General features: G+C 42.7%; 1 protein-coding gene across 1 annotated transcript in view; it reads left to right on the top strand.

The window, feature by feature from the left end:
- Window positions 1–9,932, top strand: part of cdc73 (cell division cycle 73, Paf1/RNA polymerase II complex component, homolog (S. cerevisiae)) — a 40,923-nt gene extending 30,991 nt beyond the window's left edge. Inside the window, exons 12-17 of the mRNA XM_050033395.1 lie at window positions 3,304–3,339; window positions 3,488–3,575; window positions 4,555–4,716; window positions 5,994–6,094; window positions 7,445–7,586; window positions 9,061–9,932. Of these exons, the coding sequence (XP_049889352.1) occupies window positions 3,304–3,339; window positions 3,488–3,575; window positions 4,555–4,716; window positions 5,994–6,094; window positions 7,445–7,586; window positions 9,061–9,097 (566 nt within the window). The 3' untranslated portion in view covers window positions 9,098–9,932. The remainder of the gene's footprint in view (window positions 1–3,303; window positions 3,340–3,487; window positions 3,576–4,554; window positions 4,717–5,993; window positions 6,095–7,444; window positions 7,587–9,060) is intronic.
- Window positions 9,933–18,820: the final 8,888 nt, after the last annotated feature.

Raw genomic sequence — 18,820 nt, 5'->3', positions numbered from 1 at the left:
CAGACCCCCCCAGTAAAGCAAAACTGCACATTTAAGAGTGGCCTTTTATTGTGGCCAGCCTAAGGCACACCTGTGCAATATTCATGCTGTCTAATCAGCATCCTGATATGCCACACCTGTGAGGTGGGATGGATTATCTCGGCAAAGGAGAAGTGTTCACTAACACAGATTTTAGACAGATTTGTGAACAATATTTGTGAGAAATGGTCTTTTGTGTATATAGAAAATGTTTTAGATCTTTGAGTTCAGCTCATGAAAAATGGGAGCAAAAACAAAAGTGTTGCGTTTATATTTTTGTTCAGTGTTTTTTAATTTAATAAATTTTGTTCAGAAAATTAGAAAAAGTCTCTTGTAGCACCCTGGCTTTCTGTCATTATCCTCTGTATCCTTGACCCTGACTGACACGGGCCTGATTACCAACTCCTGGCTGTCCTGGCAGGGGGAGGTTTCCCTCCCAGCATTGGCTGTCAGTAAATGTCAGGCAGCTGTCTGCATGTGTCCATCATTTGGACCAACCAGCATCTACAGGGACAAAGAGAGAGGGGAAAACACCACATTAACCCCTCAGCCAATCAGTCACACTCTAAAGACGGTAGCTCCAGGGGGTTTCATTTGCTCCGTGGCTACTGTTTATAAAATGACCATGCGTAGGTGTAGGTTTTAAAGATATTTTGGGGCATTTTTGCCTTTATAGATAGGACAGCTTAAGTATGAAGGGGGAGAGAGAGAGAGGGGTACTGACATGCAGCCAAGGGCCACAGGCTGGAGTCGAACCCGGGCCACTGCGGCAACAGCCTTGTGGCCTAAGCCACCGACGCCCCCAGGCGTAGGTTTTTGAGGTTGGCAGTGGACACGCCCTCTCAATATTTATTACTAGTGAATATGTCCCCCTCAGGACTTAATTTTGAAGAATTACTAGAACACGAGTCAGACATAACAAGAAAGAAGAAGCGATGTTGAGACTCCGCTCTGACGGATAGTGCAGGTAGAGCTGGCGGCGGCTGAAGAGGAAGGACAGGAGTAAACACGGCAATAGCTGCTCTAATATAGCTGCAAATCTGCCGGAAAATAAGGTGGAATTCTACTCTGTATACTACGACAGAATATCAGGGCCACTGTTTTAAAAAAATAAGAATTTAAGACTTCAAGAATTAAGTTATATTACTACAAGAAAAGCCTCAGTGTTTATGAGAAAAAAAGTTGTAATATTCAAAGAATAGAGTCAGACACACCAAACTGATGTCGGAGAACTAGTGGCAACGAAAGCCCCTGCTTCATCGCCTCTCGTCGCTGTGTCTCAGCCATAAGTTGAACATTAACACACCAAACTATCGAGCAACAAGCGCGTGTGTTCTGCACCTGTGTAAAAGGACATACTCCTCCATACCAGCCGACAGTGGTCGTCTGTAATCCTTATTAAAAAAGGGAAACTGGAAGACCATCTTGACGCTGGTTAGCCGGTTAGCATATTAACATCACATTTTTATACCAAGTGTATTCATTAATTTGCACTGTCCCTTCTCAAATTAACTAAATACACAATCCAATTTTGTAAAAACAGGACATGTCTCCCGCACACTGGTGAACAATAACACAAACCATCAGGAAGTGTTTCTGCTAAAGTGCTCAGTGACGAAAGAAAAAATAATCTTAGCTATGTAACAAGTTTGTTTTGGTTTTGACTTCAGCTCTTTGTTTACATTTCTTACGTTGCATTACTCTCGTCTTTCTTCCCGTGCTCGAGCTGAATTGCCAAATAGAATGATTTGTCAGAGCTTCACTGTGCCGATGGGGAAAAAAGGCCAACTAGCGCCGAGGAGGACGGCAGATGCTCACCAACGGCCTAGTGCTAACTGACGGCCAGGGCCTAGAGTCACGTGTGCATGTTTTAGCATTTCCTGACAGTCCAGCCTGCTGCAACCTGCAAGTAATTTGGCTTGTAAAAAGTTTGGACTGCAGCATGGCGACTTCACTGAAAAGCTCAGGGAAGCAGCTGTGAGCTTCACATTATCAGAGGTGGTGAAGCAAACTTTATACCCGATCAGAGGTGTTGTCTATTTTGTTTCGGTTTCCATCTCGGTTAAAGAGCAGCACACACCCGAGCAGTAATGTAATTAACAGCAGACTATGGGACAGGTAGTTGTTTTCTCAAAATGTCACGACTTTATTCTTGAAATCTCAGAGAACACAGATATGTAGGATGTCTGTTGAATGTGCGGAAAGTTTTGAACATTGGCAGAAATCTTGCTGAAACACAAATGAGCTTTTCAAGTCCATAAAAGCAGAATTTTGTGTTTTCCTTTACATGAATAAAGACATTTCCACAGTCAATAGGTGCATAAACTTCACTAGAATGCAGGAAATGAATTGATCGATGCTTAAAATTTCCCAGGGGGAGGAGCCTTAGTCTCCCGTTTAATATGTGCCCCTCCCCCCCAATGTCAGCAGAAAAGCTTGTGTCCGTGTATCATTACCCAAGGTGGGATGGTAAATGTAAGGTACATGAGATGACCAAAATATCCTTTAATATTGTCGTTGTCTGTCACCAGATTTCATACTCTTGATATTGCTGACCTTGACTTAGCAGTGCTTCTTCTTTCACTCAGCCGCAGAGGAAAATTACAGGAAGCTTCACTCGGCCTTGAGCATAAAACCGCAGGGTCACAGTTTCTGTGTTAGCAACCTCTGCCACACATGACCATAGCATAGAAAATATGCACATGATTTCCAGATGAAACTGCCTCTGTGAAAGGGGCTTTTGTTCGGAGGGAAGAATCACGTGTCTGTTTCGGCCCAGGATGCTCCTCTGCAGCCTTTTCTTCCTTTCTTTGGCAGGATATGTGAGGGCAAAACAAAGCAGCGTCAGTCTGTCTGTTGTCAGTGATGGTTTGACTGTGACACATCTGCTCCAAAGACGTTCATACTTTAGGGCAGCTCAAAGAAAGGTGTGCACCTCCTGCAGACTAAACGGTCTACATGCAGCCTCAGGCTCTTTTTATTTTCTTTGATTTTATTTTAGCTTTTTAAGTGAGTGAGTTTGCAGTAAATAATTTCACAGAATCATGTAGTTTAACCTCCGGCTAAAGCATGTAATATTTGCACCTTGTAGTGCAGTTTTGTAATTACTAAAGTCATTCAGCCCAACCTCTGATACTTATTATGGTTGTTGCTGGAAAAATAATCATCAGGAGTAACAGACCTGCAACAGTTAAACAGCGTTTTGCCTTTTTTACTGTAATGCCATCTTCATGTTTGCATTTATACAAACATTTTTAATATTTTTCTTGTCTTTTTCCTCTCTAGTTTCACAAGCCAGACCTCCACCGAATCAGAAGAAAGGTACACTGCTTTCACTTAGTTAGATACTATATAAAGCAACACATTTATACAACCTAATTTTTTCCTTGTCATATAACTGTCTTTTTATTTGACTGTCTATCCGTCACTACCAGTTTTTAAGACCTTTTTTCCGTGACTTTCTTCACAGGGTCCCGGACACCCATCGTCATCATCCCCGCCGCCACCACCTCACTCATCACAATGCTCAATGCCAAGGATCTCCTGCAGGATCTAAAGTACGTGGACATACCTGTGAATAAGTTAGAACATTTAAGGGGAGAAAGGTATCACCATGAAACCATACATTTCCAGAAGAGAAATAAAACTAAAATTAACACGTGAATGTGTATTTTGAAAGTTATCTTTCCAAAAGTCTGAGAGAAGACACGACGGTTTGCAGCCGAGTGCGAAGTGATTGGGATGAGAGTCAGCACCTCCAAATGTGAGGCCTTTGCAGGACAACTGTGGATTGCCCCCTTTTAGCTGGGAGAGTTACTGCCTCATGTGAGGGATGTCAAGTATCTCGGGGTCTTCTTCTTCACGAATGAGGGTTAAATGGAGCGTGAGATGGATCTGCGGTTTGGTGGTACCGGACCGTCGTGGTGAAGAGGGAGCTGAGCTGGAAGGCGACACTTTCAATGTACTGGTCCATCTACGTCCCAGCCCTCACCTATCGTCATGAGCTCTGGGTAGTGACCGAAAGAGTGAGATCGCAGATATAAGCGGCCAAAATTAGTTTCCTCTGTGGGGTGACTGGGCTCAGCCTTAGAGATAGGGTAAGGAGCTCCGACATCCTCAGGGAGCTCGGAGTAGAGCCGCTGCTCCTTCACATTGAAAGGGGTCAGTTGAGGTGGTTCAGGCATCTGATCAGGATGCCTCCTGGGCACTTCCCGCTAGAGGTGTTTCATGCCCTTCCCACTGGTAGGAGGCCCCAGGGCAGACCCAGAACATGCTGGAGGGATTACATATCTCATCTGGCCTAGGAACGCCTTGGGGTCCCCCAGGAGGAGCTGGAAAGTGTTGCTGGGGAGAGGGATGACTGGGGCGCCGACGCTGTAAGGGAATGTCATGACAGTAGTCTGTGACTGTGTATATGCCACCGCTTCCTCTTTCAAACTAAAAGTCTTTGTCTCAAACTACAAGCTCTCTAGCTGTTCATACTCGGTCCAGCCATATACTAGGTTTGACCTCGTCTTGTTTTCTGTGCCGCACCAGGTTTGTCACGTCAGAGGAGAAGAAGAAGCAGGGCATCCAGCGTGATAATGAGGTTCTGCTTCAGAGGCGCAAAGACCAGATCCAGCCCGGAGGCACAACACTGAGTGTCACTGTGCCGTACCGTATCATCGATCAGCCGCTCAAACTGGCTCCACAAGACTGGTGAGCGTTTAACCTCTTAAGCACCATCCCTTTCTACCATAGATCCATTTTTGTCCTTTCTTAGGGGGTAACATTGTGATGGAAGTATATGATGGCCATTCCCATGCTCGATTCATACTGCAGGCTGTACTTTTCTGTTGTGTTGTGGACCGTGAGTGGGATGTCCTTTTGGGTGGCGTAGCCTATTCAGGAATGTTTTGAGACACACACACACACACACACACTCTAAATGGTTTTCTACCTTTGTGGACTTTTGCTGACACATTCAAACACAAAGACATACACATATATGTAATTAAATACTGTACATGGATTGAACCAGCGAGGGATCTGGGGTTGGCATAACTTCAACTTGCTTCTTTTACTCGTCAATTTATTTATACAGCCCAGTGACACAAATTTGTCTCAGGTGGCTTTACAATCTGTGAAGCTTACAACACGCTTTGTCCTTTGACCCTCATTACATGTATGAACTTGTAATGTTTGAGGAAAAATACTTAATGTCTTTCTAGGAACGACAAGTCACAGTTGTACAGCTGGTTGTGTCCTTCAGTGACATCATGAAACAGCCACATATTAGTCCACTCTTCAGATGGCTCAGCTCTTGACACCAGCGTCTGTGGGACTGAGTCATTAGCGTTTGACAAATATGAGTCAGGATTATACATGCAGCCTGTGTTTCATGCACAAGCTTTGTTTTTCAAGGATATTTTAGAATCTGTGTTAGAATCTAATTGGTACAAAATAATAATGGCCTCTTTGTATTCTTATGTATTAGTTTAAAGGACCAGACACATCAAACCGACGTGGGAGAACTAGTGCCGATAAGAGCCTCATGCTGCGTCGCCTCTCGTTGCTGTGTCTTGGCCAAAAAGTTGTACATTAACACACCAAACTGACGGCCAGCAAGCATGTATGTTCTGCGCCTGTGTGAGAGGATATACCCCTTTATACCAGCAGAAGGCGGTCGTCTGTATTCGTCATTCAAAAGGGGAAACTGGAAGACCATCTTGATGCTAGTTAGCCAGTTAGCATATTAACAACACAATCCAGTGCTGAAAGAACAGAACATATTTACTGTGCGCCAGTGAACAATAACACAAACCATCATGAAACGTTTCTGTTAAAGAGCTCAGTAACTAAATTTAGTTTCTGTTGTAACAGAGAGAGCAAAGTACAGAAGAGGAGTACCTGTGGGTACAGGTACTGAATTCCAGGTGCCAGTTTTGGTTCAAATAAGAATGGTACCGAACTCAAGTGAATGTGTCCTCCTGCAGGGACCGAGTGGTGGCTGTGTTCGTGCAGGGTCCTGCCTGGCAGTTCAAAGGCTGGCCGTGGCTGCTGCCTGATGGATCTCCTGTCGACATTTTCGCCAAAAGTGAGTGACACAGACCTTAAAGTTCTTTCGAAAATGTGCCCATACTTTTCAAGTCATCATAGAGTGGTTGGTAATGTTGACAGAATGACTCAGCGGACACTGGTCTGTCTATTGTTGGCATGCTGGTCAAAATGCAAATCTAAATATTTGAACTGATGTAAATTTAAAACCCTCAGGTCCTGATGGGCCGTTTTATGGACTCATTTCATTTGGTTGTCATTTTGGCTGTGATCATGCTATAAAATTCATAGGTCACTGTTCCAGGGCACATCATGCTCATGGAAGATCTCCTGTCTACACCTTAAAATGCACTGTATACAACATTGGCACCTGTCCTCCTGATGGCCCCATTGAAACCCATTGTAAAATGCAAAAAACACACATTTTTACCTGGTGGTTATTTTTTCCCAGAATGATAATTTCTCTATATTTTCATGGCTTAATTCACAACAGGGAAAGTCAAAATATAGGTTTCTGAGCAATTTTTGAAAAATCATTACAGAATGCCACTGTAGCACCTTTGCAAAAAGACAAGCAGTGACAGGCTGCTCCCCGAGAATGCTGCGTCGCTTCCCCGGTAAGATGTGCGAGGGAGACCGCTGCAAGATCTGATGCTTTTTTCAAAAATCTGATCTAAAATATCAGATTATACTGCTTCCCCTTGGTCGATTGAGGTCAAATAAGAAGTATAATGACCTTTGAAATCCCCTTTTAGCGATGTGTGACCGATGATGTCTTGGCTTTACACAGGAAGTCACGTGATCAAGCCATTTTGCTTACGTGTCACTTAAAATTTACTGCGCATGCCCATATAAAATGAAACAAATCCTCCAGCAAACTATAAGCAAACAAATCAGTGTGGGCACTGTTCAAAGGCAGACATATGACTGTTCTAATAGGAAATTATACTATTGTTTTCATTTCTGATTTATTGCAATTTTTCAACATTTTTTTCGTACATTTGTACTTTGAACAGAGATCTGACTGTAGCTACAGTCTGAGATCTCAAGACGTGAACTGGTCTCTTTACCCAACTTTAAAGCTCATAAGTAAAAGGATGAATGAGTCGGTTGGGTCTTGTCATTGTGCGTAGGTGTCCTAATATTTCTACGTTACTGTGTACCTTTTTATGTTTTTCATTGTGTGGTTGTTTGGCTGTAACTTTTTTGTGTGCTGCTGTCTTGGCCAGGTCTCCCTTGTAAAAGAGATTGTTGAATTCAACAGGACTTACTTGGTTAAATATTGGTTAAATAAATAAATAATTGAGGTGTCACTGCACTGACAGCAGCTTGTTCCACCCTAAACCTGGATTCATCTATATAAATGTGTGCATGCACATTTCCTCACCAGTTCGAGCCTTTCATTTGAAGTATGATGAGGCAAAGACAGACCCCAACGTGCAGAAGTGGGATGTTACCGTCCTGGAGCTGAGCCGCCACAGGCGCCACCTGGACCGGCCCGTCTTCCTGCGCTTTTGGGAAACCCTCGACAGGTGCATCTTTATTCTACGTATGTTTATGTTGACTAGGGATGCACGATATATATTGGGCCGATAAATTATCAGCCGATAATGGACAGTTTTATAATCATGCATTATTCTGATAATTAAAATAATAGCAGATAATAAGTGGCGATAATATGAAGCCAGACTGCTTTAATGACTTAACATGTCATTAATGACTTAGCATGTGCACACCCGACACAGTGGGTGGCAGTACATGTGCCTTCAAATTTGGTTTGTGAGCTGCCAATAAACACAGAGAAGAAGAACAACTGCAGTATGGTGTCAGGAGGGCAAAACATGTCGCAGTGTGGACGTCTTTCACAGATCCAGAAGAAGACTCTTAGGAAGGAAGGTACCATAAATTATTGTATGCATTAAAAGCCCTTTGAAGCCTTTAATCACAATCTTCCAACAACCATGTCAGATTTTAAATGCTGCTGAAGTATGAGACTTTGCGCCATGCGGTATGAATGTGAACATGACAGCAACTCAGTCAAAAGTTAACCACTAAAATAACATCTAAAATAAATAAATTGCCTCTGAAATGTGGGGCACATTGAACCTTGCATATTATACGACAGAAATGATAGCAATTCACTTTAAAGTTAATAAAACAACATCTAAATTATAATTAAATTTCAGCTGAAATGAGGCATTTTGCTCCGTGCAGTATGAATGTAAACCTGCACATTATCTGACAACATTCACTTAACAAATAATATCACATCTCAAAAAAGATAACTTGCTGCTGAATTCATTTTCTAGATCAAAGTACTGCCAAACTGCACTGGTTTTGTGAGAGGACATCTCTCCAATTTCCCACCATGCTGTTTTAAACCTCCAGTCTACTTGTGCATTACCGCGGGGAGGGGGACTGCTGTCTGACGGCTCTGTAGCATCCACTAGTGGCGGGCGGCTGCATGACAGTTAAGCAGCCTTGTACATGAATAAAACACTAATTGGTTCAACCGACTAATATTTCTGGTAAGGACTTGCGAGAGGGCTGACAGGTAATCATTTAGACGACTAATACCCCGGAAAGTCTCCCTCTCTGACAGCCTAATGTTGGCAGGTATGAAGAGTCAGAACTGTTCTTTGTTTTTGTTGTGTTAGCGACAGTTTGATTTGGTCAGGTCAGAGCTGTGGAATATTAAATCAGCCATATTTTATCACTACACCGTACAGACGTACATAAACTACAAGTCATACACTTCTTTTTAAAATACGAAAATGTGAAATTATTGGTTATTGTTGCAGTTATCAGCCACGAGAAACAGGTGATTATCAGTTATCAGTACAGGCTGAAAAAATCCATATCGGTGCATCCCTAATGTTAACCCAGCTATTGTTTGTCTCCTGTGCTTCTGTTACTTATTATTCAGCTATTTAATAGAATTATGTTTAATTCTTGACGATGATGACATTGCACGGACTCACCTGTCTTCTCTTTCTCGTTTATCAGATACATGGTGAAACACAAATCTCACCTCAGGTTCTGAGCCCAGATCACAGCGTCCAAATCCTACAAATGAATTCTTCGGCCCTCCGACTCTCCTCGGCCCTCCTCTCGCAGAGGTAGCCCCTCTCATCCGAGCTGCCATCTTCCAACTTGATCCCCCATTTTAACGCGTTATCCAGTGAACTTCCTCTGACACTTCCTCCTGATGCAATGCGCTGGATATGTTACTCTGGACACTGGAGAGGAGATTTGGGGGATTTTTTTTTTGTGTGTTTTTGTTGTAATTGTTTTCTAATGTTTTCATGTAGTTCAACAAAAATACCAAAATACGTTTTTGTATAAAAACAAACAAAAAAAAGGCAACATACTGTGGAAACAGTTTAAACGAGATATTAAGCAACAGGACGAGGTCAGAGGTTTTCATTTTTGTCAATGGTTAAGAGGGAAATATTGTGAACTCAGAACTGTTTAGATTGAGAGAAACGTGAAAATGACTCTCGGTACAAACAAAACAGCCACTGAGTTTGGGGAAAGAGACTTCCTTTACACTTTTACTTTTATTTTGGGTGTTTGTGGTCTGAATGTACATACAGTATATGATAAAACCTGTCAGATCCAAAGCTCTTTGAGCAGAGAGGAGGATGCAGGTAAGTGATATGTTAATACTACTCTGCTCTGCAACAGCCAGATGATCTCAGCCAAGCAGTCAGGTCCCTAGCTCAGTTTCTGATGGATCAGCACATCTCTTGGTCATGCAATGACCCTGTTTAAGTTTTCTGTTCCTTTGTTGGTGTTGTGCTAGAGGAGAGAAATGATGGAAAGTATTGCTTTAAGTCGTCACATGAAAATAGACAATAAAGCCTCAGAGAAATGAATATCTGTGTTTTGCCTATTGTAGATGATTAGTGTTCACTTTATTAATCATATTTCAATGTAGTTTCATACGGGTTTCATTTGATTGTAAAAGAATGAATACATTTAAAGACGACCGACAAAGAGGAGTCTCCTCTTTAGGAAACAGGAAACGAGGCTGGATTACCAACGGGGCAAGGTCAGTAGCTTTTTATTAATTTCATTACTTACACATTTGCTTTGGAATTAGCACCACTAAAGTACCATAAAACTTCAATTGACCTATGGCTAAGCCACGCCCCCTTCCACTCACTTGGACAAACCATCAACATTCAGTGACTGGCGCTATGGCAGGTGTCACAGTACACGGCATTTCGCAGGAGGCAATTGATGATTTCTGGGGACATAACGATCAGATGTCATTGAGAAGTAACTAAAAGGGCCTAAACTATAGCCTGAGCGTCAGACTGAAGCTCCCAGAACCTTCAGTCTGACATGGCTTCCATTGAAGGTGATTTACAAGGGGGAGGGAATTTGATTTTTTCCCTAACCAATCAGTAGAGATCAACGACTCACCCAGAATCTGACGTCATTAGTATCCATGCCTCGGGGGTGCCGAAAACAAGCGAGCATTGCCCGTTTAAAATGTCTCCGTCGTCGTGCACGCCCAGCTGCATCGCCGTTAAATCCAGTTTAGCAGCTTCCTTAATTTGGTCCTCCATTAACGCGAATAGTGGCGAAATACCTCGATAGCATCGTTAATGTGGTCTGTAGGATCTGTAGCGGTCGCCATTGTTGCTATCCTCACCAGTTACTCACCGGCGTACAGCTTGACATCAGCGTGGCACTGATTGGCTAATCGCTAGACCCCCGGCGTTCATTGGTCCGTCCATCGTTTGGACGAGATAAATCGCAAATTCATTGAAGTATGCCAGACCAGAGATGCAAGCCTACTCAGTTGAGTGGGCGGGGTCTATGGTCTGGAACCAGGCTACCTAAACTACGCACTGGAGGGATATGTTCATCATTTCATTGTTGAGAAGGTCAATGAAAAGCTTAAATTACAAACCAAATTTCAAGTCACAGTGTACGCTTGTGAACCGCATCTCATTGCCACAGTTAAAGTGCCACTGAAGTTAAGGTTTTTGGCTCAGAATATGAGAAAAGGATAACGGCCTTTTTACCATCTTTACCAAGAGTGTCTCTCCGTTAGTTTGGTGCTACAGTATTTACACTGAATCATTCAGCATAAAATTTGCCAACCTTTGTTATCTCTGCTATTACAGATAAATTACTGAAGCTAAGCTCCAGAAGTTAACGTTAGCTTAACTAGAGCCCTTTGGACAACAGCTAACAGTGATGTACGATCACCAAAGTACAAAACTAGAATAAAATAGGCTAATGAACTCCCAGCAAACGAGGTGCAAACACAGCTAGGAGCTAACGTTAGGCTAACTTTAGCTAACAGCTAGAGATGTGAAAGATAACTTTATATTTCTTTGCAGCAAAGTGAAAATATGTTGCCTCAACACGATGTTGACTTACCTTAAAACAGATGTAGACAACATTGTTAATCTTATTCACGTTGAGTTGATGGGGTCCATGTCATTGGTTCGACATCCCATTAGTCCGACTGTCCGCGGTGCTGAACGGCTCGCGGCAGGCGTATGGTGCGCCGCGACCGGCTTGAGGCGGAGCAGGCTCACGGCTTATGTTTGTCACTTTATTTTTCATCTTAACCCACACCATGATCTTTTCCTGACCCTAACCAAGTGGTTTTTGTGCCTAAACCTAACCAGACCTTAACCACAGGGCATCATGATGATTTCGGAACGGACTTCAGAACAATGAGTTTAATATGGTCGGAACAATGGGATGTGGAACCAATGGGATGTCGAACCAATGGGCTGTCGAACCAATGGGCAGTTCCCGAGTTGATGTTGTGGTCTAACGTTACCACACAACTTTATCCAAAGGAGACACTTTTCTCAGTTGAGATGTGGTTTAAAGTGTAAAAATTACAGCTCATCGCCCAGCCTCTCAGGATACCTTGTGTCGGAGTTGCATGTACCCCATGCACACTGTTTGACCATTTCTAAACTTCAAATCTCCGAAAAAGCTCATAAAACCGAACAAAACTGACTTTCTGTAATGCATTTCAATGAACGTCCAGGCAGAGAATGTCCGAGCGTGTGGAAATGGCTATACGCACTGTGATTGGCTCATCGCGTTTGAAGGCGGGACTTAGCCATAGGTCAATTAAAAGCCTTGTCTAAATTAAAGGCCCAGTCCCTTTTACTAGCCCAGTGTGGCTACACATTTGGATAAATAAAGGCCTGTCTCAATTAGAGGCCTGGTCTGATCCCCAAGTAGTTCATTGTCTTCATAGAAGTTTTTCGGAAGTTGAAAACCAGGTTGTTGGCTACCTCAAACTATGTGTCCATTGCTTGATTACCCTGTAAGTCATTCATATTACTTTAGTGCGTAAGGGTCCTCGGATGGAAAGAATCAGAAGGGTTTTTCATAAAAATGAATCCAAATTGTGAGTATTATTTTAACAGGATAAAATGGTGGTGTGTCCGAATGCCAGGTGTCAAAATCCTGAAGTGCTGTAACTCTCTGATGCGCTGTCGGAGCGAGATCAAATAAATGATTCATATTCGATATGTTATCTGAAGCCTAATTTTTATACAATATTCATACTAGTTTAAATAAACAATTTGATCATATTTCCCATCTTTGCTGAGAAACAGTTTTGTGTAAAAGGAATTAAAGACCTGTCCCAAATATAGGCCTGTGATTTCAGTGATTTAAGCAAATAATAGCCTGGGCTACTAATTGCAGTTTTACGGTACATCCGCTAGTTCCAGAAATATGATGTAATATTGTGGGTCTGCCGTATATGTATTTTCAAATTGGTGCATTTTGCTATTTTGAATCTACAATAAGTGATCGTTTTGGCCACTTGGGTGCAGCTGTGGCTACATCCACACTAGTCGCACAACTGCTGCTACGTTTTCGAAAACACACCAAGCATCAGTGTGTGGTGTGTGTGGCGAGTTATGCAGTGGCCACTGAAAGCTCTGCGCTGCAGCTGTTTGATTCTGCCGCCTCACCAAAAGTTGGAGACGGCTAAACTTTAAGTGGCAAATTATAGTTTGAGAGTACCCACAGCCAATCAGTAAACAGAGTCTTGTAACTCCTTTGACACGTTGACCTATATTACAAAGGATTTGTCGTGGCTGCTCCTTGGCTGGATATGGTTCACTTCAGGTCCGCGGTGTGGTTCACTTTTTCGGCACTGCTGTACTCGTCTCATGTACAGAGCAACATGCTGGATAACTCGCTGCCTCGCCTGCTGCTCATACTGGGCCACTTCTTGTGAAAAAACAATAAGGTTTGAACACCAAAGTAAAAACAGAAACACAAAGATTGCATAAATTTGGTGTTGCTCTGTTGTTTTTGTGGTGACCAAGCTGGCTGAAGGGGATGGATTTCCGTTTTCGGTCCTAGCCAATCGATGAGCAGGGTTTTCTTCTTCCTCACGCTTTTGTTTCTTCCTGGTCAGTGGTCGTTTCGGGCAATACCGCCCCCAAACGAGCAGCTACTGTAACTGCGTGATGTCCAGGCGGTTTGGTCCACTTTAAAAAGTGCAGTGTGAAAGTGAACCGAACCAAATGAAGGTGTGAAATTTTTCCCCCGGACTATGCTGGTGTGAATACACAGTAAACTTATGCCTTGTGAACACAAAGCGCTCCAGGTTCGCTTTGCCCGTTGCCATTGTATTTAGCCCTCTAGATCACATGCTATTGCACTGGGACGCTTGAAAAACAGACAAAACCACGTTGACCTGCAACGCTTATAAGGACATAGGACAAGGAGTAGTTTGGTCCACAGAAGATGCTGCACGTCTCCAGATTAGAGGTTTTCCTCCAATTTTAAGTTCATCTGAAAGCGAGGGGCTTCAAAATCGCACTGCAGTGCCAAGTCAAGGTAAAAACAAAACTGTGTCAATATATATATTATACAGGCTATAGTGTGAACTGAAGGAGGACTGAGTCGTCTTTCAAATGAACTGACAATGTGAATACTAAACTATCGGAGTCCCTCTTCTGTTGGGCCACTTTTTGGTGCTCTTTCAGCGGACTGAGTTCGGTTTGTTTAAAAAGGACTATATGTGAAAACACCCCAACACTTGGATGTTAAACTCGAGGCTGTTTAGAGTTTCACAGATCACAGATTGCAGCTTGATTCACATTGGTGCTTTGACAGGAAGCCTTTGTTGTGGGATTCATCAGCTGTGCTCTCTTGGAAGGAAGATGCATCGTTCCCATGGCCCTCTGCTTCTCAGGCCCCACACAGAGGCGTGCAGATTCACAGCAACCGCTCCGGAGGGAGAGCACCAACTGCCTCCCCCACCACCCCCGCCGGCCTTCCCTCCATCTGCTGCTTCACACTGCCATGCAGGCAGGCAGGCACGTCAGCCGGTGGTTCCAGACTCGCATCGTGTGGCTAGAGGTATCAACACACTTCTGAAAGACCGTGTGACCATCTTTACATCCCTTTGCTTCTGAGTGTGTGTGTTTTGGGGGAGTGATGAGAGTGTATGACACACTCGTGGTAATAAATACTCATCTGATGAACCACACTTCACCAGGGCCCACAGCCAGCGCTCCTTCTGCTGCTCAAAGATTAGCGGAGGAAAAAAAGTGTTAAAAGCCTAAAAAAAAAATAAACTTTTCCGTTAACTTCGACTGGCAGCTTTTTGTTGTAAGGTCAGGATGAACTTTTGATATATTAACTTTAGCTGTAATGGAGCATACGCTTAGCATCATGCATTCCTTCCACCATCTTTAACAGAAAATGCAGGCTGGCTGCAAGGCGTCTGTAGCAAATATCCTCAGTATCCTGGCTCCAAATGAAGTGTTGAAAGCTCAGTAATTATTCTGCAGCTGTATTGGCAGATGAAGTCTGTAGGGGATGTTTCCTAAATGAAGAGTAATGAGCGCTTTATCAACACAGCTCGTCCACACAGTGGGTGTTTAAGGAGCTGCTTTCAAGGCTGAAACATGCAGAAAAGTCAAATATGAAGAATCTGGAGGCAATTTGCACAAATTAGAAGGCATTAAATAAAAAGGAAGATTTATCTCATGATATCATGATTCATGTTTTCTCGAGCTCTACCAGAGAAATTAATTTTATATCAACAGGAGCTTTTTTCCACTCACTGGCACAGAAGTGTCTTCATTATATCCTCCTTCAGCTCACTGGTTTTCACTTCACTGCATTGGAATTGGATGCTTCGAATAAGGTGTGAGGAGAAAGTCTAGGTCGAGGGAAGGTGTAGCGTGGCGAGACGAATGGCAAGCGAGGGAGAACAGACAAGTGAGGTTCCTCATCAATCAGCAACGACAGGACGAGATTGGTAAAGCAGATAATGGAAAGAAAAGTCGATACGGACCTCTCAGGAGACTGAGGGCCCTCGCACACAGACGAGGACAAATTACATCCAGACCCTCTTTTACAACATCCTACCCTTCGATCCTGCGCCACTTGCTAAAGTCGCCCTCAGCAGAGATACAGTCCTCTTTGTGGGTCAGTAATTGGTTTCTGATGGTTTTCGATGATGATGTCCAGCGAGGCCTTCTGGCCCTGGAGCTCAAATTGAAGCAAAATGTTGAGCAATCCTGTCAGTGCCACAGGTAATGTTGGGGCGTAGTACTGAATATGTACAATAACGAGAGTAACTCAGCTGATAAACATGCTTAAACTGACAGCTGAAACAGAGGATGTAATCAGAAATGACTTGACTCATTGAGCTTTCAAAGGTCAAGTACAGAGGCCCGTTATGCAACATCAGTGTGAATAGAGCCCCTACAGCACCGTTTCCACTAAACCCTTTCAGTATGGTACCTTTGGAACCAAAAGTAACCCTTCAAACATGGTACCAGACTCTCGTTTATCGTCCACAGAACAAGGCTGCACGGCAACATTCTCAGAACAAAATAAAACAGGCTGCAGTGAGAGTCTCTCTCCATGGGATATTTAAAAATAGTGGGTTTGTGCATTTAGTCCTTCTCAGGCAGGTGCTAAGGTTTAGTGTTGCTGTAGCCCACAGGAACAACACTCCATGACACTTTTTTTCCTCTGAGTGAGGATTAGAATATATGCAGTTCACATAACCCGGCCGAAATTAATATATTCTAGTCCATACCCATTGAGTGCACAGTTGCCCACGTACAGTTTCACATGGTGTGTGTTTGGGATACAGGTCATAGGAAATTACAGATTAAATAATCAACTGAACCCATTAAGAAGAGCAATGTATTCAGAGTTTTTCTGAATTTGATAGTAAGATTGCAGCCACAGCGATTGGTCGCATTTTAGCCATTTTTAAGCATTTTTCTGTTGTTATAGCGCCACCCAGTTGCCAATTAGAGTTAAATTTCTCCAGTCACCTTGAGGCTTCCTGTTCTACATATCTACCAAGTTTAGTAAAAATCGATATGGCGGTTAGACCTAGATAAGAACTTAGCTCTCTAGCGCCCCCATTTTGTCCCCTCAGATTATGTGTGGTCATATGCCTCCGCAATATTCATTGCCTTATAGAAGCTCAGTTTTAGTAAGTTTTCCAACTTTTGCCAAGAGGGAACTTTAGATATTGGTTCCTAGATTATGTTCACCCAGTTTCATGCAGATCGGTCAAACTTCCTAGGAAGAGATCGATTTTAAGTGGTTTTCCAAAAATTCAAAATGGCGGAAAATCTGTATAATCGGAAGTTATGGGTTCTTGAGGCAAATTTGTTCCTCATGAGGAGAGGCATCTCTGTGCAAAGTTTCATGTCTCTACGACATACGGGGCATGAGATATGCCCATTCAAAGTTTACAATTTCAATCGGTTGCTATAGCGCCCCCCTTTGGCCAATTGATGTAATATTGCTTCATTTGCATCCTCCCATGACCCTCTACCACTGTGCCAAATTTCACATGGACTGACCAAGTCAGTGAGGAGAAAAACATGGAACAGACACACAGACAGAGTTTTCATTGTTATAAGATAAATGCTTGAAGATCCACTGAAAGTGTACGTCATATAAAAACTTAAGTAATGGTCAAAGTTGCACTATTGAGATTTGATTCTGTTGACCAATCAACAGACTGCAGTGTTCACAGCTCCACCTTTTAGTACCAGATCTGTGTGCTAGGTACCCCAACAGAGGGGGGACTAAAAATGGGGACGGTACGGAGCAGTTCCATTGGTACCATCCACAACTTTTCACAGTGGAAATGGAAAAAAAGCGTACCAATCCGAACTGAACTGTACTGCTCGGTGGAAACGGGGCTTAAATATCCAGAAACAACCCTGTTAAGTTAAGTATTTTTCAACGTGGACCTTATTTTCCCATTTTTTTGTGTCTGTGACTTATGGGAACAACAAATTTTAAAAACTGGTCCAGTACTGAGCGAGAGGGCTGCAGCAGGCAGTGGCAAAAAAGGCTGTAATGTAACCAACCACTCACACTAAAAGTATATGTTTTTGCCACTGACAGGCTCAAACAGGTGTCTGACAACATTATGGGAAGGATCCCTTCAGAGATAGACCTTTTTGTTTAACCAGAAACAGCCCCAAAATGGCCCAGTCATTTTAGCGCAGATAGAGGCAGCATGTTTTTACATCTAACTGGGTGATTTAAGGGTTAATTTCAACCAAACCAGAGTTGGTGATTTTTAATAGTAGTTAGAAAAATTAAGATGTTTTTTGTGTATTCTATTCCGTTTCTGTCGACTTTAATGAAGAGGGTTTTACAAAGATTAAATTAATGTTAATTTAAATGTGGTCTGGTGGGTTTGGTGGTGGCACCTTCAAGGTTGTTTCTGGATAAACTGAAAGGATCTTATTGTTTAACACAAAGGTCTGTCTCTGCAGGGATCCTTTCCATAATGTTGTCAGACATTAGAATAACAATCTGGGCCAGTCAGTGGCCAAAACAAACACTTTTAATGGACGTACATTGATGGTGCAAACATGCCCCATGTGGTTACACTGCAGCCTGTTTCTCTGTCCCTGAGCACTGCTGCTGTGTTGCTGGTGTAGTTTCACCATGAAGTTATCTCGCTGCAGCTTTGCAAGTTCAAAGGTGTCCAAATATGGCTCTGACTATAGTAAAGTGGTTGTAAACATTTCCTGTTTTTGTTAGAACTCTCCACACGCCACAGATTCATGTGAGGAGGGGGGGTGGGGAAGAGAGTGACTTTTGCGTTTCTTTTTAAGCCTGCATTAGAGAAACTTTGCCTAAAGAGAATGACTTATCAAAAGGAAGAAAAAAGGGAGTGTGTGTGTGTGTGTGTGTGTGTGTGTGTGTGTGTGTGTGTGTGTGTGTGTGTGTGTGTGTGTGTGTGTGTGTGTGTGTGTGTGTATCAAAATCAATGAGGTTGCAACATTTCTTAGCGTGCACCATAAATACATACATTTAGCAATTACTGTAATTAATATAATTACTGTAGTATCCTTTAAAACAAAGATAATTCTGTGTGTTAGTTTCAGCATGGAGAAAATAAAACAGTTAATATTGTAGAATTTACTGCAGATCATCAGCACGTTGTTGAGGTTTGTCCTTGCTCGAGCCAGGAGACGAATCTTTCTGAAACCGTGTGTGGTTACAGTCAGGCATTCAAACTCCTGATCCCTTAAAAAATAGCTTCACAAAATGTGTATTCAGAATACTATATACAGTCAGGTCCACAATTATTTGGACAATGATACAGTTGTCGTCATTTTGGCTCTGTACACCACCACAATCAGTTGTCGTCATTTTGGCTCTGTACACCACCACAATGGGTTTTAAATGAAACAATGAATACCTGCATAAAGTGCAGACTCTCAGCTTTCATTTAAGGCTTTTCATTTCT

Source organism: Epinephelus moara, chromosome 21, assembly GCF_006386435.1.
Source record: "Epinephelus moara isolate mb chromosome 21, YSFRI_EMoa_1.0, whole genome shotgun sequence".
Lineage (NCBI taxonomy): Eukaryota > Metazoa > Chordata > Actinopteri > Perciformes > Serranidae > Epinephelus > Epinephelus moara.
This window is presented reverse-complemented; position numbering and strand designations above follow the sequence as displayed.